This window comes from Giraffa tippelskirchi, chromosome 2, assembly GCF_054371585.1.
Source record: "Giraffa tippelskirchi isolate mGirTip1 chromosome 2, T2T-mGirTip1v1.2.pri, whole genome shotgun sequence".
NCBI lineage: Eukaryota > Metazoa > Chordata > Mammalia > Artiodactyla > Giraffidae > Giraffa > Giraffa tippelskirchi.
Genome location: NC_137276.1, coordinates 166810305 through 166832419, shown reverse-complemented (window position 1 = coordinate 166832419; position 22115 = coordinate 166810305). Strand labels below are relative to the sequence as shown.

The 22115-nt window shown below is 49.0% G+C and overlaps 1 protein-coding gene across 7 annotated transcripts in view; it reads right to left on the bottom strand.

Annotated features, from left to right (window-relative positions):
- MYLK (myosin light chain kinase) overlaps window positions 1–22115 on the bottom strand; it is a 233919-nt gene that overhangs the window by 83322 nt on the left and 128482 nt on the right. For 6 of the 7 annotated variants that reach the window (XM_081571724.1, XM_081571723.1, XM_081571725.1 and 3 more), the window contains 5 exons: window positions 10749–10886; window positions 9046–9243; window positions 8104–8353; window positions 2212–2283; window positions 22–1781 (listed from right to left, as the gene is read on the bottom strand). In XM_081571724.1, the coding sequence (XP_081427850.1) occupies window positions 22–1781; window positions 2212–2283; window positions 8104–8353; window positions 9046–9243; window positions 10749–10886 (2418 nt within the window). Of the gene's footprint in view, window positions 1–21; window positions 1787–2211; window positions 2284–8103; window positions 8354–9045; window positions 9244–10748; window positions 10887–22115 lie in introns of those variants that run through there. The other variant, XM_081571730.1, reaches the window with a different exon arrangement.

The following is a 22115-nucleotide window of genomic DNA, read 5'->3' as shown; positions in this document are numbered from 1 at the left end:
TCCCAGCCCCAGCCATTTTACCTTCTTGGGAGAGGACGATGAACTTGGTGGTCTTGAGCGTCTTTCCATTCAGTGTCCAAGTGATGGTGGCTGGGGGGTCAGAGGACACCTGGCACTGGAGCAGCAGCTTCTGACCCTCTGCCACGCGGAGATCCCGTAGTTTCTCCTTGAAGGTCGGGGCTGTCCCTTGGCTCTCTGGTCTCTTTTCACTATCTATGGCCCCTGCAGGGCCCTTCTTGCAGTTCACATCATTCTTAACTTCCTTCTTAAGTTCTTCTTTCCCAGTGGGTTTTGGGATTTCAGCTGGCTTGGCATTGCCCAAGGGTTTGGGGGCCTCAGCTGGCTTGGCGTTATCCAAGGGTTTAGGGGTCTCAGCTGGCTTGGCGTTGCCCACAGGTTTGGGGGTCTCGGCTGGCTTGACGTTACTCAGGGGTTTGGGGGTCTCGGCTGGCTTGGCGTTGCCCACAGGTTTGGGGGTCTCAGCTGGCTTGACATTACCCAAGGGTTTGGGGGTCTCCGCTGGCTTGACGTTACCCAGGGGTTTGGGGGTCTCGGCTGGCTTCACATTACCCAAGGGTTTGGGGATCTCGACTGGCTTAGTGCTGCCCAAGGGTTTCGGGGTCTCAGCTGGCTTGACGTTACCCAAGGGTTTGGGGGTCTCGGCTAGCTTGACATTACCCAAGGGTTTGGGGGTCTCAGCTGGCTTGACGTTACCCAAGGGTTTGGGGGTCTCGACTGGCTTGGTGCTGCCCAAGGGTTTGGGGGTCTCCGCTGGCTTGACGTTACCCAAGGGTTTGGGGGTCTCGGCTGGCTTGACGTTACCCAAGGGTTTGGGGGTCTCGGCTGGCTTGACGCTACCCAAGGGTTTGGGGGTCTCGGCTGGCTTGACGCTACCCAAGGGTTTGAGGGTCTCGGCTGGCTTGGTGCTGCCCAAGGGTTTGGGGGTCTCAGCTGGCTTGACATTACCCAAGGGTTTGGGGGTCTCTGCCGGCTTGACGTTACCCAGGGGTTTGGGGGTCTCTGCTGACTTGGTGTTGCCCAAGAGTTTGGGGGTATCAGCCAGCTTGGCATTGCCCATGGGTTTCAGGAACCCTGAAGGCTGGGCATTGCCCACAGGCTTGGGACCTTCTGCTGCCTTGGCATTCAAGGCCTCAATGTTATTGCTACCATTCTCTGTTGGTAATTTTTTCTTACTGCCCAACACCGAGCGAAAATCTGGGGTGGCAGGTTTCGGAGGGGGTACCTTCTCAGGCACAGGGGTCTTGGGAGTCCCCTTCTTGGCCAGGACGGAGCGGAAGTCCACCTGCTGGGGGCCATGCACTTTCCTCTCCTCCTCCGACAGGGTCTTCGGCTTCACTTGCCGCTGCAGGTTGGCGCGGAAATCCATCTGCTCGGCCGGGATCTCCTTCAGGTCCTCTTCAGACAAGGTCTTTGTACTCACCTTCTTGCCCAGGAGGTCGCGGAAGTCCAGCTGCTCGGCTGGGATCTCCTTCAGGTCCTCTTCAGACAAGGTCTTGGTGCTCACCTTCTTGCCCAGGAGGTCGCGGAAGTCCAGCTGCTCCACCTCCTGCTGGCGAACAGCCTCCTCCGTGTGCTGCCGTGTCTCCACGCGCCTCTTGAGCACCCCACGCACGTCCTCGCCGTCGTCCTCCGCGGGTGCACCCTGCCCTCTTGCCGCCGGCCAGCCAGGCCTCAGGCTCCCGTAGCCGTCACCACCACCACCACCATCAGCACCAGCTCCTCGGCCACAGAGGCCCTCGCAGCTGGCAGGCTCCCTCCCCCTGCGACCAGTGAAGGGAAAAAGGAAAATAGCAGGAGGAAAAGGGGCCGGGTAAGAAAGAGACGTCAGGGAGAGCAAATCCCCGAGGGAGGGAGGGAGGGCGGAGGAAAGGGGAGGCCAGCGGGGCTGGCCAGGCCGTGTTTATAGAAGGGAACTTTGGTGAGAGGCGCTTGCTTGCTTAGTTGGTTTGTTACATCGGTAATGACTTCAGTAGCCTTATAAGGGTGCATGCAAAAAAAAAAAAAGAAAAAAATTTACCCCCCCCTTCTCCCTCCCTCATTCCCCTTTGAATCTCTCTGTCTTGGCTTGGGCAGCCTCAGCTAGAGGATACAAACAATCTGGGGCTGCCGAGCTGGGCCTGCTGGGACCAGGAGGAAAGTGGGTGGATAGTGGCATGGGGCCTGGCCTGGCAACCCCCGGGGGACACTCACCGCAGGACCGCTCTGGCTGGGCTGCTCTGTAGCATCAGGGACACCTGGCAACTGCATTGGCCAACACGGTTCCTGAAGAATTCAAGGGATCAATACAGATCAAGGGGCTTTCTGGGCCAAGGGCCTGCCTAGTCTAGGGCGGTAGGGAGGGCAGGGCAGGCAGGAACTTGGCCACAGGTTGGCTCCAGGGAAGAGGGCACCATGGACTGAGCTGTGACCCTTACACACCCACACCAGACCTAGGTTTAGGGCAGGGCCCTCCCCCACTTTGGTCACCCTTTATCTTTCCAGCTCTTGCTCAAAAAGGAAAAAAAAAAGAATAGCTAAGGTAGGCATCCAGAAATAGGAATACTTTTCTGTAAGTATATTATAAAAATAATACAGTCGACACTCAGTCAAGGAAGAGTAAAGACTAAAGCTGCTGAGGGCTGTGATGGAGCTGCTTGGTCTAGACTGTGCGGCCCCATTAACCTTGCCCAGTGACCCTGAGTCTCATTCCATGTCCCCTTAATACTGGGGTGGTTATTCCTTCTCCTCACAAGGTGTCCCCATCTTCTGGGTCCCCTTCACTTGCTTGTGAAATGAAAACACCCTCTAATCCCTACCCAAGTGACCCTTTTTCTTCTCCTGTCACAAAGAGAGGGCTCGGGATTCTTTAGCCCACTGTTAACACTGTCCATGACCAGCTGGGGAAAGGGGCTCAGGAAAGGGGCTATACCATGTCCATGCTATGCTGGGCTTACAGCAGATCAGCCATCAGACCCCACAAGGCTGCCATCTGCTGGCAGGTCTGGGCTCTGACCAGCCCAAGAAGGTGCTGCTCAGATGGGGGGGAAGCAGTGGAGGCAGACCTGATAGTCAAAGGCAACTCTGCCTGCTAATAACCATGTTTTATGTAGCACCCTCCATCTTTCATGACTCACAGCCACTGTGTTTCTTGTCCCCACAACAGCCCAGTGAGGTTCACAGCATTCTTGTGCTCATTGTAAAGGGAAGGAGGGGAGGCTCAGGGTTTCCAGGATGCAGTGTTGGGCTCTTGGCCATATCGTGTGCACTTCAGGGGCTGGAACCCGCACCAGGTCCTACCATAGACCTAATCCATCTCATATATTCCATCTCACTTACTCATGACAGATCTGTAAGGCTGGTGTCAGCAACTGTTTTTACAGGTGAGAAAAATGAGGCTTGTAAAGGTTAAGTAACTTTGCCTAAACTCACAGAGCTGGCTAGTAGGGAAAAGGGTTGGAACTTGACTTGTAATTTTCCCTTCCCACCCTACAGTGCTCTTCAGTACAAATCTATCCTGGGACACGTTTGTGTTTGTGTGTGTTTATGTGTATATGTGTATATCAACCATATGTACATGGGATCTACCTGAAGGGCACCTGTACCTGCCGGTCCATGATTGGGAACGTGTGTATGGTACCCCCACATGGACAGAGAGCTGAGCACGTGTTCCTGTGGCTCTGCCAATGCACTCAAGCAATTACCTTGCTTGGCGTGGCTTCCCTCCCAATGCAGGGCCAGCTCCAGGTCAGGCCCCAGCAGCCCATGGTGTGGCAGATGATTCCTGAGGGTCCTGGGGGTCGCTATTCGCTCCTTGACACTGGGAACCCACTTGATAGAGGAGAGGTTGGCCTTTCATGCTCCCTAACTTTCTCTCATCTGCTGGGTACCTGCTGGTTACCTTGCTCAATGCTCGGGCTCTAGGGGGCGCAGATTCAAGGTTCAGGCACACGGCTCTGGGCAGTGTGAGTGCCCAGGGTACTCCTTTGCTCCACAGACAGCACTTAGGTGCCTTCTCAGCACCAGGCTCTGGGAAGGCTCAGGCCCTCAGAACATCCTGGGAGCTCAGCACAGAAAACTAACAGGGCTTGGGTGACTCACAGAATAGCCATGGCGGTCACTTGTGGCTGGGACCTAGCCCTTGAGCACTCTGCTTCTTCCAGGTTGCTGGCTAGTAGGGCCCACTCTGTTCCCACTTTTCTCGTAAGCACAGGGTGCAGGGTCTAGGGTGGGCATGGAGCATGAGGACAGGGTGCCCCAGGGCCATGTTTTCCGGGGTGCCCTTTTCGACATCTCCTCTGCTGAGTTTCCTCCTGTCACAAATAGAACATAGCCCAGATGCAAATTTAGGAGCAGATGTTGACCACGTGGCCATGCTTCACCCCAGTCAAGCCCCTCAGAGGCTCTCAACGGTTGGGTGCCCTGACCCCTGAGCTGAAGTGAGCGCTAGCTCCCCACAGGGGAAGCTGGCAAGGGCTTCTGTTGCTTTCTATTACTTGCGTTGAAGAAGGGGGCGCAGGCAGCCTGCTGCCCAGCCCTTCTCCAGGCCTCATGTGGGGGCACCCAGTCTGAAGGGGTGGAATTGGGAATACTACAGCAGTCCCACTAAAGAGATCATCTCTTGGCATGATCTGGGGGTCACTATTTCTACAGCCACAAACCGAAATCTCTGTTAGACTCTTTTTTTTAATGTTGTATTTTGTATTTGGGTATAGCCAATTAACAATGTTGTCATAGTTTCAGGTGGACAGCAAAGGGACTCAGCTATACATATACATGTGTCCATTCTCCCCCAAACTCACATCCCCTCCCATCCAGTCTGCCACATAGCATTGAGCCGACTTCCCTGTGCTATATAGTGGGTCCTTGTTGGTTATCCATTTTAAATATTCGGCTGGACTTTTAAGGCAAATCATGGGTTCATGTGGAAAGGTCAGAGAGGCTGGTTACCTGGGACCCACACCCCAGATAACCTAACCAGCTGATCAGCCTCTTGGGGCCTCTTTGCTGTCGGCACAGACTCAGTTACAAAGTCAGGCCTGAGGCTGAGGCCCCAACTCCATGCCCAGCCCAGGTGCTGCCACAGAGGTACGGGGCTGTCACTCTGTAAGCGGCATCTTTTGCACCCAAAAGAATCCTCTGTGTTCCCTACCTCCTAAGCCCTGAGTCAGAAGCCCACTTTCTGGTTACAAAATCTTGGACCTGCCCCACACTGAATCACCCACCGCTGGAATGGATTCTATATGCAAAATTAAAGAACTAATTTCCTGGCAAGTATCAATCTTTCAAATATTTCAGTTAGAATTTGAAGCTGATTTTTTCGACATTTCCCCTTTTAGTTCAGGAGAGCTAGGGAAGGGGAGGGAAGGTAGGAATCAACCGCCCATATGTACCCCAACTTCAGCAGCCAACAGACAGCACCTGTCCCACCCCCACCCTCAGCCCAGCCTCCTCCCAGTCTCTGTCCTTGAAAGGCATTCTGTCCTGGGTACAGGTCTGATTTCTCTCTAGGTCTGGGTCTGAGAAAAGTCAGAGGAGCCCCTGGCAGGCCTGGCACACACTCCCCAGGGGAACTTTCCATGGACTTGCCTCCTTACTGGGGAAAAAGCCAAGGCCAGGGAGCAGCCTCCCAAAGGAATGAGGAGGCCGGACTCAGGGGAGGGAAGAGGGGTGAGGGATGCATGTTTGGGGGCCCCAGTGTGACGTCCTGTCCCAGGTTTCCCAAGTTCCCAGTGCACTGAAACAAAGAATGGAGGAGCATCTGATTTAAAGACAGAGCCGAGGTTCCAGTCTGGGCTCTGCTACTCACCTTTGGGTGGCCATGACCTTGAGGCCTCAGCTTCCCCCATTATTAAACAAGGAGGCAGTTCAATAACTTCTGAAGTCCCTTCTAGCTAAGACAGTCTAAGTTTTATGACTGTCCCCAGCTGGGCCCAGACAGTCTGCCTGCCGACCTCCCGGTGCAACCCTCCACCCTGGCCTGGCAGGCTTCCCACAGCCTTGCTTTGCTCTTTCCTACCCTCTCACACTCAGTCTATCCAATGAAACTTGCCTCATTTGCCTCAAAATCCCACAAAAAACTCATCTCTTCTAGGATGTCTAGCTTGATTACATGAGTACTGTCTCAAAACACCGTTCCTTTCATACAGACAAGCTCTGTCCTAATACAGAATCAGTTTCCATTATTTGCACTCGCCGAGAGGAATAAACTATTTTCTCTCTATTTTGGAGGCAGATTGGTCTTCCTGATAATAACTGGTTCAGGAACAAGGCTAAGGCCATCAGTGTGTTCTGAGCATATTGCTGATGGTGGTAGGATAATCAATTGGCCCACAACCATCTCATCAGCTGCCATGGATGTGGTATTACTTCAAGTGAGGTTTGCTGAGTCTTGCCACCTAAATAGAATTTCCTAGCAGATCCAAAGATGCCCAAGAAAGAATAAGTGGCTATTTTACTAAAACTCACCAAATATTGGGATGGTTTGTTATGCAGCAAAAGCTAACAATTCAAGTATAAAGCACATGCCCAGAAAGGACCCAAGTAGATGGAGGACATGCTAGGTTTTGTCCTTACTTAGAACAATGCTCCATCATGGCAGTAGCTTTGGCATATGGTTACAGAGGCTGTAGCTCAGAGCCCTGAACACCATGGGCTCAGTACAGGGAAATGATTGATCCAGGAGAGCAAGCCCCTTGTAAAGAGGCCAGGCACCTGAGCCAGAGCAGTCCAACCATCTTCAGGATGCGGCAAGTCTGTTTGCAGAGTCATGGTACAGACAAGTGCTCTTCTTCAGTGTTAATACCAACCTTAGGGGCTGGTGTTCTGTCCCCGTCAACCCAGGGTAGACATGGAGTTTCAAGAATTAGAGCATTTTAAAGGTGGAAAAATATTTCTGGATCACATCCATTTAACAAATAGCTACCAAATGCCGACTATGGGCAGACAATGTTTTAAGCACTGGAAATACAGCAATGTGCCTTCATGGAGTTTACCTTCCCATGTTTCCTAGAAAGACCTTGAAAGGGAGGAGAAATGAATGGGGATAGTTAATGTCCCTGTAGTGGTTTTAAATGTCTACAAACTCTTTGCTACTCCTCTCTCCAAGAGGAGAACTTAATTTCCCTTTGCTTGAATATGGGCTGTACTTACTGACTAACCTCTTATGGATAGAATGTGGCAGAAGTAATGACTGCCAAAGAATGGTCATAGGAGACTGAAACTAGTTGTCTCCCTTGGACCACCAGCTCTGGGGAAGCCAGCTGCCATGTCATGAAGATGCTTAAACAGCCCTAGGGAGAGGTCCACATGGCCAGGAGCTGAGGCCTCCTGCCAACAGCCTTGTGAGTGAGTGAGCCATCATAGATGTGGACCCTCAAGCCTCAGTAGAGTCTTCAGGGACAGTAGCCCCTGCTGACATCTTCACTGCAACCTTGTATGAAAGCCTGAGGCAAAACCCATACAAACCATGAGAATATTATTGCTGTCTCAAGCTGCTAAGTATGGGGGTGAAAGATAACAAATAAATTTCCTTCATGGGACTTCCCAGGTGGCAATCGTGGTAAAGAACCTGCCTGCCAATGCAGGAGACATCAGAGACCAGGGTTTGATCCCTGGGTCGGGAAGATCCTCTGGAGGAGGAAATGGCAACTCATTCCAGTATTCTTGCCTGGAAAATCCTATGGACAGAGGAGTCTGGCAGGCTACAGTCCATGGCGTCACAAAGAGTCAGACGTGACTGAAGCAACTTAGCACAGCATATTCCCTTCACAATAGATAATGCTGCTTTCCCAATTTTAATCCATCTTTCCTCACTCATATTCTTCATATACCAAATAATAGGGGGAACAAAACCAGGATGTAATAAGATGGAGGACTCTGGGGAATTGCACTCAGAAGGGAAGGCTCTCAATGAACCTCTGTTGTCTTGAGGTGGAAGAACAAAAGCTTGCCAGTAGCACCAAGCCTGTCTTTCTTTTCCCTAAAGCCCAGCCCCACATTCTTCTGTGGCTCCTCTGGCTTCCCAGTCCCAAGTAGGGACTTTGCCAGGAGGTAGGAACTGGGGGGGGAGGGGTTAGAGGAAGTCAGCAGGGCATGCAGACTCACTTGAGCAGGATCTCATACTGGCCGGCGTGCCAGGGCTGCACATTTTTCAGAACCAGGGTGAACACGTCTTCATTCTGTAGCACCTCGAAGTGGCCAGTGTCTCTGGAGAGGGCTTTGCCATCTCGGAGCCAGTGCACAGTAGGGAAGGGGTCGCCGGCTATGGCACAGGAGATAAGGACACTCTGGCCCAGGCAGGCAGTCACTGAGCGGGGCTTGCTGATAAACCAGGGCTGGGTGCCATCCTGTGGTTCTGAAGTTAGCAGAGGATTGAGTTAGAGAGGAAGGCCTTTCAGCCGAGAGCATCCACTCAACTATCCGAGGCAGTGAAGGTCAGAAGACAGCATGTTACCCAGAGAACAGCTTATCCAGAAATGACTGCTATTGAACATTCGGGGAGAGCACCTCTTTCTCATGGCAAATCTGTCTTGGTTGCTTCTCAGAGGGAAATATTAATATGAACTTGTATATCCAAAGCAAGGGGAGGACACCTAGAACGTACAGGGGCACTGGGATAGGTAACAATGATCTGTATGATGAAGAGCGGTCACTTGGTGGTGTGTGCTTAACTTGTCTCTCCTCTTGAATATGGGTTCTCTAAAGGCAAGGACCCTCATAGGCCCTCACCTCCAAAGCTGTCACTGCCAAACTGTTAGTGTATTAGGAGATTTCTCTCCTAGCACTCTACCCAACTGCTCACCAGTAATCCAGGGAGAGCAGGGGCTTCCAAAGGCAGGGAAGGGTGGCCCCACTCAGCCAGAGCCTCAGACGGAGGATGGGGAGCTGGCCACTGGGGCTGGGATGGAACCCAGGGAGCACAGGAGATGGTAACAAAGTAGGCTCACATGGTTTCCTCACCTCCAGATCATCTTTAGAGAGACCATAACCACATAGCTACCCCATCCCTGCCCTGCTTCTGGTCACCAGGTTACAGGTCAGCCTTACCTTGCACGGTGAGCACAGCCTGGGTGCGGACCTCTCCTGCACTGTTCCAGGCCTCACAGGTATAAGTGCCCGTGTCCTCCGGGAACACTTCCTGGATACACAGGCTGTGCTGAGTGCCTCTCTGTTCAAAGTGGAAGTCCTCGGACTCCTGAATCTCATTCCCATCATGAAGCCAGATGACCTCCGGGGGCGGGTTCCCTGAAAGGAGAGGAGAAGCAGGGAGGCTGGTCAGAGAGGTGCTTCCCTGGGCTGTGGGCAACTCTACTTAGTACTGCGACATGGCATTGCTTCACTCTTCCCATCCATAAATATTCTAACCCTACCTACCTCATAGGTTTACTGGAGGGTTAAATAAATTAGAACCACCCCTTTAGCAGCCCACTAGCAAAGCAGATTACAGCAGCACCTGGCACAAAGAAAGTACTCAATATATATTCATTATAATTATTTAACAACAAATTTGGGGAAACCAGAAAGAATCCAAAAGTGAAAAAAAAAATGATTTCAGAGATGAAAAATAAAAACCTGGTAGAAAAGCTTTTAAAATCAGAATTCAGACGGATAATGCTGAGTGGTAGCTGGATTGGTGGGTTCCAGCTCTGTTTCCTGCCCCGCACACCTCACACAGGACTTCACAGAAACTCCCTTGTCAGTTTTCACCAAGGAAACGTTCCGTTAGCACTTCATTTTGGTACCATACAAATGTCCAAGGGTGAAGATAGGTGTCAGGCTTTCCAGACCCAGCTCATGGTGGATAGCATTTTCAGTTTTTGCTAGTCTACTTCCCTGGGGGTAGCTTCTAGCAATTTGGGGGGGGGGTCATAAAGCAACAGCCACCTGTGAGGGTTGCTCTGTGATAAGAGCTGAGCCATGGCGCTCTGCTTCCAGGGGAGCAAGACCCTGGGAATAGCTGCGTGGTGTCAGGCTCTTTCAAGGACAGTGAAGACCATCACCTGCCTTGATGGGGTAGCCAACACTGTGTCTGGAGGCCAGGGGGCCTCTGATTTCTAAACCTGAGGAGTCTGTGCAGGGGAGGGGACCCAGTCTCTGTCTGCATTATCCAGGGACTGCCCCCAGCCTTCGGGAGCAGGGAGTTCACCCTGAGACTATGCCTTTGCTCCAAAGAAACTGAAAAACCAGAGAGGACCTCCAGGCTGTCAGCAGGACTTATCAGAGGCCAGCACAAGTCTATGTCATTAAGACTGTGCCAGGAGATTCCCCAGGCTTCACTTGCTGGCTTCCAGCAAGGACTCTGACATCTTCCACTGGGCTGCTCATCCCACATTCTTGTCACACCATCCCTGTTTGAGAAGGCCTCTGTTCCATCTTCTCACCATAACATTTGAATACAGCAACTGAGACTATCTTTCGAGAGTCTGGGAGTTCTCACATCATCTGGTTTTGGACCAATGTTCACAATCTCCAGTTACACTGGCCACACTATGTTTTCAATTAATCCCCCACCTCTCTAGCATGGCCATCTTTTCCCACTGAACTGCTTAACCTTGAATCCAGAAAATCCTGCCCAGAGAAAGCAGGAAAGAGGGGCCAAGAGGTTTCATTTCTTCAGGTCCATTGACTGACAATTCTAGGCTGATTTTCTGATGGATTAGTGAGCTGAGCAGGACGTCGGGGAGCAATGCCCATGTTGCAACTGTGCCCATTTTCATGTATACCCTGAGGAAAGAGAGGTGGGGACAGACCTGACACCTGGACTGTCATGGTGACCTGGCTCCCATCCATGACTTGAAGATCAGAGAGGCCCTGCAGGAAGAGGGGCGCGACGGGCTTGTTGGGGGCCGCAGGCAGGAGGTACTCGCTCTTCTCCTCACTCTTCTTCTCTGTGTGGCAGACAGAATGTGGGGTGAGCATCCACTCTTTCATTTCACAGACATGGACTAAAGGAACACTCAGCATGTGAACATGCTAGGGCTCATGTTCCCACCAGAAACTGACTACTGCCAGATAAGGAGTATGGGAGGACCAGGAGACCCCTCGGAACAAGATATGCCCATTTCCCTGCATGGCATGAGAGCGCTCTTGTCTCCCAGCAGGAAACGACGAGGCCTCTGGAGGGCAATGTCCAACCTAGGCTCTGGGTCCCCAGGAGCACTTCCAGGGGATGGAGGTGGTGGGGGAGAGCCAACGCTTGGTATCCTATGAGATTTTTACCCCTTAAATTTTATTTACTCTCTTGAATAAGTGATACATTCATATAGCATAAAGTTTAAAAGGTACAAAGAGTATGTGTACAGTCTCCCTTCTACCCCTGTCCTCTGGCCAAATGTCTCTCCCCAGAGGCAACCAATTTCCAGCTTCTTGTTCATTGTGCCAGTGATGGTCCATGTGTATAACACACAATAGCACATAGGTATACACTTTTATTTTTCCTCTCTTAAAAGACTGATAGCAAACTTATACAATGATTGGCACCTTGCTTTTTCATCTAACAATGCAGTCATCCCTTGGTATCTGCAGGGGATTGGTTCTAGAACCCCTTGGTGATACCAAAATCTGTAGCTGCTCAAGTTCCTTATATAAAAAAAAGCATAGTATTTGCATATAACCTAAAATCCTCCTATATACTTTAAAATCACCTCTTGATTACTTATAATACCTAATACAATGTAAGCACTATATAAATAGTTGCCAGCATGGCAAATTCAAGTTTTGCTTTTTGAAACTTTCTGGAATTTTTTTTCTCAAATATTTTTGATATGCTGTTGGTTGAATCCACAGATGCAGAACCCACAGGTACAGAGGGAGGACTACATATCTAGATGCTCTCATAAAACAGAACTAGAGAGCTTCTTCACTGTTTTCTATGACTTCATTGTGCTCCATTACCATCTCCTGAGATTTTAAGCACTTCAAGAAAGTCAAAGACACTACATCATTAGAATGACTAAAATTAAAGACTGATCATCCTAAGGACTGTGCTGGCGAGGATGTGGCACAACCGGAACTCTCCTATGCTGTTGGTGTGAGTGCAAAATAGTTCAGACCCTTTTGAACACAATCTGGCAGTTTCTTAAAAAGTTAGTCATTTAGCACATGATCCATTCATTCTATTCCTGAGTATTTGCACAAGAGCAATGAAAGCACATGTCCAAACAAAGACTTGTACACAAACATTCCTGGCAGCTTTCTTCCTAATGGCTCCAAACTGGAAAAAACCCAAATACTCATCAACAAGTGAATGAATGAACACACTATGATGTATCCATATCAATGGAATACTACTCAGCGCTAACAAAAACACTACAACAAGGACAAATCTCACCAAAATTACACTGAATGAAAGAAAGCAGACAAAGAAAGTATACTGGATGATGCCATTTATATACAATTCTAGAAAAAGCAAAATATAGTGACAGGTTGTTTGGGGCAGGCGTTGGGGGATAGATTGTAAAGGGGCATAAGAAAGCACTTGGAGTGATGGAGATGTTCATTTCTTAAAATTGTGGTGAAGGTTTCATGCGTGAAGGTTTGAAGTAAACACCATAAATATATGCAGTTTGTTGTACAGCCAAAGTAGGGGGAAAATCTGTCTCTGGGAGAGGGAAAGAGTGCCCCAGCTAGCCAAAGACAGAAATTAGAACAACTCTCCGGGTTCAGGGCTGGCCCACTCACCCCCATTCTGTTCTCTGGGGGAGGTAGGGTAACAAACAGGCTTTCCTTCATTCTCAGAATCCTCCCTAAGCTGGGCTCTGACCTGCCTCACGAGAGCCAAAGGGAAAGGGGCAGCGGAGAGGTGAGCTGGTGTTTCCCACAGCTCCCAGCTGCTCAGTCTCTGATCCTGCCCTTAGTCCTGTGAGCCACATGGTTTTGATCTTCAATAATTCTTTTTCAGTCTTTTTGTTTTTGTCTTGGTGGGGGTGGGGCGGGTCTGGAGCGGGTAGGGGTAGAGACAAAGAAGGCTATGGTATCTCTAAGGTAAACTCTAAGTTTGGGGGCAGGGGGACTGTGGTATTTTGAGTTCTTTTTAGCCCACAGCCACATAAACCAGATCTTCTCCTGGCAGCCTGTAGCCATGACAATACATTTCTAGGCTGATTTACATACCTGGGAAAGGCCTAACTCCAAACTGGCCACTAAATGAAAACAAAATATTGCATACTCAGAGCATGCCCTGCACAGGCTCTGGGGATGAGGGTAGGAGAGGCTGGGAAGACCAGGGAGGTGGGAGGAAAAGTTTCCCCAAGGCAGGTGCTGTGTCAAGGGTGTGGAGCCAGAGTGCAAGGGGACACAGGACCCATGACCAGAGGACGGGCTCTCAGAGCCAATCTGCCCCAGCCCTGGCATCATTGGCTCTGACAGGGGCAGCCGGACACCCTTGGCAGAAGGCCCAAGCGGTGGGCTTTAGGGACCCAATATTGGGAATGCTTAGATCTCCCTGGGCCAAGCAGGCTGCCTCGGGAGAGTTGAGGAATTTCCTCTTGCACAGAACGAGAAGGCTCAAGGACAAAATGTTTTCGCCTGTCCAGAGCCCTCCCAGTTCCTGCCTCTCCACTGTCTCAGCCAGAGTCCCAGCTTCACAGAGCTCCCTGCAGACGGACTCTCATTCTCAGATGCTGCGGGAACATCAAAACCTCCAGCTCCCTTTCCTGAAAGCAGTTGACAGCTCCTCTTTGGCCTCTCCATGTTTTAGGTCTTTCTACTGCTCAGTTTCCAGCAGACCTGTGGGAGACCTGGGGCTTTGGCAAAGCCAAGCCACCCTACAGGTCTTAGCCAGTGCAACTAAATGCCTATCTGCACCTTCCTGCCCTGAGAGGGTGTCCTGGGCACTGCCTCCCACGTGACAGCTCACTGGTTCTCTGAAAGCCACTGAAATGTAGGATTTGAGGCTGGGACTTGGTCTTGGGCAAGGTACTCTCTCTTTATAAAGCTTAACTTCCTCAACTGTGTTTAGGGGAATAACAGTACTATTACAGGACCTGGGGGGTTTAAAGAAATAATATATGAAAGCACTTTGTCCAGCTACCCATCATTCACGTTCACAGGTGTGTGAGGCTGGCATGAGCACTCATTCACACCTACCTCTTGGGCTTAATTACCTGGTGGGTTTATCAGCAGCAGCAGAACAAATGGAGCCTCACCCCAGGATTAAAGACTCTCATTTTTACGTCACCTAAGGGAAATACTGTTAGGAATACAAATGTGTTGCTTAAAAATATCATGGATGTATCTAAAGTAAATCTAAATTTTGAGAACAAAATTTCACTGCACTCCTTCAGAGAGAAATGAGTGACAGTGTCTGAATCTGTGGAAACGGCCCCAGGCAGGTATTTAATTCCAATGTCACCCATCCTCTCTGACCCTGTTGTTGCCTCCCCAGCAAGGGCCCCACAGCAAGAATAAAGAGGAGAGGGAAGCGACTGGAGTAAATGTGCAGAATGAACCTGTTGGAAGTGACTGGAGTAAATGTGCAGAATGAACCTGTTGGAAGTGACTGGAGTAAATGTGCAGAATGAACCTGTTGGAAGTGACGGGGAGTAAATGTGCAGAATGAACCTGAACCTGTTCTCAAGCCTGCCGTTCAGGGTCACGTGGGCCTAGAGCCGCAGAGAGCCGGGCTCAGCCCCAGTCGCCGCCCCAGAGTCTTCACAGAATGAGAAAAACAACCAAACCTCCTCCACAAACACACTCTGGGCTCAGATCCCGGAGCCAGTAAGGATGTCAGTTTTAGGGCAAGCAGCTTCCTTAGGCAACCCCAGAAAAGTAGCCCTAACTTGAATCCTGAAACCCCAGTCCCAAGCCCACCACCCAGCTTTACTGGAGACAGGCTGGGACTTGCTCAGGTGAAGTAAGGTACTCAAGGTCCCAGAGCCAGTGACAGGCAGACTGAGAGCTCAAACCCAGGCCTCCTGACCACGAGGCCAAGGTGTTCCGAGACTGTCTTTTCCAAGGGAGCCAATCACCTGCAGGGATGGCCATGCTGGACTCCTCATGAGGACAGATGTGCTATGTGGACCCCCATTCTAGACGCTTGACACGGGAGAAAAGCTAACACAGAGCAGGGAAAGTCAGGGGAAAGGGCGAAGTGTGTGCGTATCATTTAATTCCAAAGCCATACACAACTTATCCTGGCTCATCTGTGGCCGATAGATCACATATTAGTTTATGCTCCCTCCTGCATGGACTTAGATACAGTAGGAAGAGACAGATGGAAATGGGTGTTGTTAGCTCCTAGCTCGAGCTGTGTGATCTGAAGCAAGTCCCGCAAGCTAAGCCTCAGTGTTCTCTCCTCTAAACTGATAAGAATACAGTTATCATCAGTTACTGACAGTCATGCCCAAGTGATGAGGGTAATGCACACATCATTAGTATAATGCATGATAAATACTGCCTGATTTTCAGATGATTCAAAGAAATGACATATATAAAACAGCTAAAGAATATCTGGCACGTAATAAGTACAAGAATAAATGTTTTGTGCCTTTTGTAATCCGACTGTTTTTGGTTAGGCAAACTCAATCTGACAATAACTATTGATATGATGAGAAATGATACAATACGGTGTCCTCCCAAATCAGGGCATTCACATATAATTGGTCAGAGATCTGAAAGGTCTCAGCTGCCACTGAGATAACATTATAACAGTGCCTTACAAAGGTCAGCACTTAACAATTCTAAAGGATATCCACAGCTCTCAGTTTATGTTCAACACCCTCTGAAGTCGGGAAGAATGTGCCCTCATTTTACAGCAGAATGAGCTGAGACTCAGGGAAGGAAGCTGGCAGAAAACCTGACATGGCCAGTGGGGTCCTGGTCTGGATGTTCCCTTCCTGACCTGAGAACAAAGGCCAGTCAGCTAAATTCCCCCTGGGAGCTTTCTGTCCTTGTGCTCATGCCCAGAGTAGCTGGTTCTCCTAGAGATGTCTCTCCTGGAGTCCTGCTTTAGCTGTCACCTGGCGCAGTCCTGGTTTCAAGCAGGGTAGGTGGACTAGGGTCTGAGGGAAGAGGCCCCCAGGGCCACAGCACCTCAGGCAACCTGAACCTTTTTCATTTGGGGAGGGCAGACTCTGGCTGTGGTACACCAAGGGAGGAGTCCTTGGGATGCAGTGGCAGACTTGCAACCCAGCTCAAATGGGACCAGATTAAATATATCCCAGGTCTCCCCCACAGCTGTGCTTCCTCTGGTCTGCTGAGACCAAGCCCACAGGGTCCTTTCTCTTTGGAATCTAGGGTAGGCTGAGCCTCCTTGATTTACAGGCCTAGGACTAAATTTCTGAAGTGAACTTGTCTGTTGCTCGGGTACTTGGTCAATTAGCCAACGGCCCTCCACTCACTCACTGGCTCTCTCTGCCATAAAACTGGGTAGCTGGGTGTTGGGGGTTCTGTTCCACATTGAGAGAAGGGAAAAGGAATAGGCTTGTCCTCCAGTGGGAAAGACAAGAACTAAGATTAAGAGCGGTTATAAGCAGTGCGCATGCTCAGTCATGTCCGACTCTATGCATCCCCATGGATTTGTAGCCAGTCAGGCTCTTCTGTCCATGGAATTCTCCAGGTAAGAATACTGGAGTGGGTAGTCATTCCTTTCTCCAGGCAACCTTCCCAACCCAGGGACTGAACCTGGTTCTCCTGAATTGCAGGCAGATTCTTTACTGTCTGACCCACCGGGGAACCCCATAAGCAGTTTATTGACAAGTAAAAAATGATGTCATGTAGATTAAACTATAGCAGGACTTGGGAAAGGGATAGAGGAATGAGAGGAGAGAAGAGAGAAGGTGGGAGAAGAAAGGAACATGGAGAGAGAGAAAAGGAAGGACAGAGACAAAGAGAGAGAGACCACTCTTTGAGCCTATATAGACCCTCCAGAGCTTCCCTAGTAGCTCAGCTGGTAAAGAATCTGCCTGCAATGCAGGAGACCCCAGGGGGATTCCTGGGTTGGGAAGATCCCCTGGAGAAGGGATAGGCTACCCACTCCAGTTTTCTCGGGCTTCCCTGGTGGCTCAGATGGTAAAGAAATGGCCTGCAGTGCGGGAGACCTGGGTTCGATCCCTAGCTTGGGGAGATCCCCTGGAGGAGGGATGGCAACCCACTCCAGTATTCTTGCCTGGAGAATCTCCATGGACAGAGGAGTCTGGCAGGCTAAAGTCCAGGGGGTCGCAAAGAGTTGGACATGACTGAGTGACTAAGCACAGTATAGACCCTCCAAGTTTTCCCTCCTTGGCCATTTTTGCTCTGTTTTGACTCATCAGAAACTGTTTCTGAAGACAGTCCCTAGTCATGAACTTAAACATAAAATTCTTGCTCTAGGGAAGAAAAAGTATCAAACAAATGACTTCTCAGAGTCCCAGAGCAGCAGAACAAGCATGTGGGCTGAGGCACCTGGAGGCCTAGAGGGGCTGCCTATGAGCTGGCATATTGTGGCTGCTGACTTGACGTCTGAGCATCAGTTTTCCTCATTTGTAGAATGGAGTTCATTCAAAAGTAGAGCGTGGAGTCGTTACAGGAATTAAACAAAAGAAACTGGATTTAACTGATTAGATCGTTTATCAAAACAATGTTCCTCATTAAAAATGATAACTGATGGTCTCGTTTTAACACTTACAGGAACTGATATAATGCCAATAATAGGTTTTGAAAAGTTCTAATTTAGAGGAAGTTAAGCATCCACACAACAGGTGCTATTTGCTACTTTTCTCACTAATTCTCATACAATAATCAGTATATCATGCAGATGACATCACCCTTATGGCAGGAAGCGAAGAGGAACTAAAGAGCCTCTTGATGAAAGTGAAAGAGCAGAGCAAAAATGTTGGCTTAAAACTCAACATTCAGAAAACTAAGATCATGACATCCAGTCCTATCACTTCATGGCAAATAGATGGGGAAACAATTTAAACAGTGACAGACTTTGTTTTCTTGGGCTCCAAAATCACTGTAGATGGTGACTGCAGCCATGCAATTAAGACACTTGCTCCTTGGAAGAAAAGCTATGACAAAACTAGACAGCATATTAAAAAGCAGAGACATTACTTTGCCAACAAAGGCCTAGATAGTCAAAGCTATGGTTTTTCCAGTAATCATATATGGATGTGACAGTTGGACCATAAAGAAGGCTGAGCGCTGAAGAATTGATGCTTTTGAACTGTGGTGTTGGAGAAGACTGTTGAGAGTCTCTTGGACTGCAAGGAGATCAAATCAATCAATCCTAAAGGAAATCAATCCTGAATATTCATTGGAAGGACTGATGCTGAAACTGAAGCTCCAATACTTTGGCCACCTGATGCAAAGAGCAGACTCATTAGAAAAGACCCTGATGCTAGGAAAGATTGAAGGCAGGAGGAGAAGGGGGTGACAGAGGATGAGATGGTTGCATGGCATCACCTACTCAATGGATATGAGTTTGAGCAAGCTCTGGGAGATGGTGAAGGACAGGAAAGCCTGGTGCGCTACAGTTCATGAGGTTGCAAAGACTCAGATACGACCTAGCGACTGAACAACAACAACTGGTATAAACTTGCTCATCAAAACTGGAGACATGAGCAAGGCCTTGGGCTTTCTTGGGCTTGAAAATTAAGAAGCCCCTACAGCTTTGTTATAGTGCTGGTGTGGATCCAAATGTCTTCTTTGGTACTGCAATCATTTGCCTGTTCTTCCCTTCTGAATCCTTCCTCTCTTTACATGGGTTTAGCAAGAAAAACACTTTCAAATTTCTCCTTAGAAATTTTCTCTGGGAAGTTTTTCCCACCTGTCAACTTTTACTAGCCAACTTACTGCTCTCTAAAGCGCCCCATGTTTATGGACTGAATTTGCATTAAATGTACATGAGTAGTTTGCCTTGAAAATGGCTCTTAGAAGGCTCCCAGCTCATTCAAAACTTGTGTCAGATTAAAATAAAAAATTAATAATGTCACCTTTAAAGTGTTTAAACAGATGACGACACCAGTATGAAACAGACAGAATTCTCTACCATCTAAAGAGCTCCCCAGGGCTCCCCCTAAGAGGGACCACTGCCTGTCACAGTTTTTAGTAAGTCCTGCTGTCAGAGCCTCAGGCCCTGTCTGTCAGTAGCCTCCCTGCTCTGACACCAGCGTCCCTGGATTCACAGGTTGTCACCAAATAAAAACGGACATGGAAAGGCCCTCCCCTACTTCCTACATCCCCTGCCCCCACACCTCGCAGGTGTGCAGACACATGGACCTCCTGAAGATGCAGTTAGGGAGAGGGAAAATTATTGCCTTCATCTCTGAGCTACTAAAGATTTTCCTTAAGTTTCGAAACTGAAATATTTTGTTTAGTCATAAAAATGCAAAATACCTTTCCAACAGCAAATCTGATTCACTCCACACACTGTTATACTTTTCTCCCTGTTATATACTATGGACATTCAGTGAATCACCAATGAAAGACAGTTCCGGAAGCACAATCCTCCCTCCTTCCTTGATCTGGTGCTCAAAATCCAGCAGGGTCCAGGGGTCTCAGTCTGGCCTCCTCCTTTCCCTAAGCTCCAGGACTGTTGACTCAAGGGCTCATCAGGGTTACCTTCGCCCAGCCACTCCCCATTGGCAGCGCATTTATGCACAGTGCAAATCCCTCTCCAGGGATGTCTGTGAACTCTCTCCCAACAAAAGTCTGTCTCCTAACTGAATAAACCGACTTGGAGAGTCAGCAAATGGTCTACTTGTTGGGCATGAAAAGAGAGCCTTTCCCCCATAGCCATGCCCTCTCTTTTGGTTTCCTTCTCCCCACTGATTTCTCCAGACCCTAAGAAGCAAATGTGAAGAAGTAGAAAGGAAAAGAATGAAAGGAAATAATGACATATGACACTCCCCCTCCCCCTCAAAGAATCTCTGAGCAGTAATGATAGGCTTACCAGATGGGAAGTGGGAGTATATTACAACCACAGCCTTCTTAGTGCCTTAGGAGTTATAATCAAACTCTAAACGTAGAGGTAAACCATCCAAACCAGCCCATGTACCCTCTGGAGGCACGTCTGGAAACCACACTCTCTACCACACTGTCAAAGCACAGATCACATTTTTCCATTAGGAACACAAAGCTATAATTCTGGATGGCATCCCTGACCAAGGACTCCAAGTAAAAAAATGCTACAGATGACCTGCAGTGACTGCAGAAGGAGACTGTGATGCGACATGCTCGTGGTTGTGGAGCATGAGTTTAGTTGTCCCATATTATGTGGGATCTTTCCAGACCAGGGATCAAACTCATGTCTCCTGCATTGGCATGCAGATTCTTTACCACTGAGCCACCAGGGAAGCCCCCAGAACTTTCTTTTTTAATACATTTAAGAGGCTGCCAGTGCTTAAAGCAAGGGGCTTTCCAGGTGGTGCAGTGGTAAAGAATCCCTATGTCAGCGCTGGAGATGCAAGAGACGCGGGTCAATCTCTGGGCTGAGAAGATCCCCTGGAGAAGGAAATGGCAACCCACTTCAGTATTCTTGCCTGGAAAATTCCAAGGACAGAGGAGCCTTGTGGACTACAGTCCATGGGTTCACAAGGAGTCAGACATGACTGAACACACACACACACACACACACACACACACACACACACATACACACACAGTGTTCCAAGCTGCCCTGCAGAGGGCTTGTCACTAATCTGAAAGCCAGCTGGGCTCTTACTGATGCTTTCCCTGTCCAGAGAATGGCTGATTCCCTGGTGCCCATTACTTTCATTAGAGGCTCTTTATCAAAACAAACACTCTAGTAAATACGCTTATTAAATTTCATTTTTTATTTTAGAAATCAGGCTTTTTAAAAATTTAACTTATCCACATTTTATGTCCTTCGGTGCCTTTAAGAGCCCAGCAGGCCTTCACTTAAATAAACAAAACATTAGGCTGAGACACTCTGTCTAAATGGGCACATTAGCAGGTTAATAAATCTAGTCACTTAAGAATTTTAGCCTTTACAAAGATACTCCAAGGGGAGAGAAATTAAAAGATTCTAGTCTAAGGAAGCCCCCACATCAATAACTCAGTGCATATACACTGAAATATTTATCCTCCTCTGATCTTCCTGGGTTCTGCAGGAATTTAGATTAATCATCCTTTAGGCTCTATCCTGGGTCAGGAGGGAAGATTTTCATGGCCTAGTTAACTACTGGGGACTTTTTCCTAGTATGGGAGAAGGAAAGCAGGAATATCTGTTGGGGGGCGTTTGAGAGCTAGCGTGCAGGTTTGCTGAGCACCTCCTTGAGCTGTGAACCCCCAGGCAAGAGAGGAGGTGGAGGGAATACCCCCTGTACTACCACAGAGACTCACCCACCTCCATTTTTCCTTCATCCATTCACTGAACACAGGTTCACACAGTAGGACATGCGCTACATGCAATAATAAGACATGATCCCTGCCTGCAGGGAGCCAACAGTGTAGCAAAAAAGGCAGTTGAACAGGCAATTAGAGGAAATTTCATGTTAGGATAAAATGCTTTCTCCCCTCATCGCCCTTCTAGAGGCTTGCATGATGTACCCCTGCCTCTCTCGGTGAACCTAACTTCTACCACTTTCCCCTACCCAACTCTCTTTGCTGCAGCCTCACTGTCCCTTGAACAGTCTGCTCTTGTTCCCAAGTGCAAGTCTTTGCACTTGCTGTTCCACCTGCCTGGAGCAGTCTTTTTTCCAGTTCATGAGGTCTCTCCTCAAATGTCACCTTTCCCAAGAGGTCTCCTCTAGCACCCACCTAAGAAAGGATCCCTTACACCGCCTCTCTATTTCTGTTTTCTTAATAGCACTTGTCAATACTGGATTAAGCCAGCTGCGGACCATCCATCAGAATGTAACAGGCAGGAAGACAGGATCTGTTTTCTGTTCATGGCAGTTTCCCCAGAACAATGTTTAGCGCCAAGGAGGTGCTCAGGAAAAATTTGCTTGTAAGTAAGCACTGTGATAAGAGAGGTACAGCAGGTAAGAGAAGTGACATTCGTGGGAGGGAGTTAGTCAGATTTGGGGAGGAGGGGGTTACAGAGGTGAGAAAACAGAGAAAGCAGGGAAAAGAGGCTGCAGAAGGCCCATCAGAATGCTGAGTGAGCAACTTCTCGATGCTGGCAAAACCTTGGCAAAAGGCTAAAGATGTGAGAAAGAGCACCCATGTCTGGC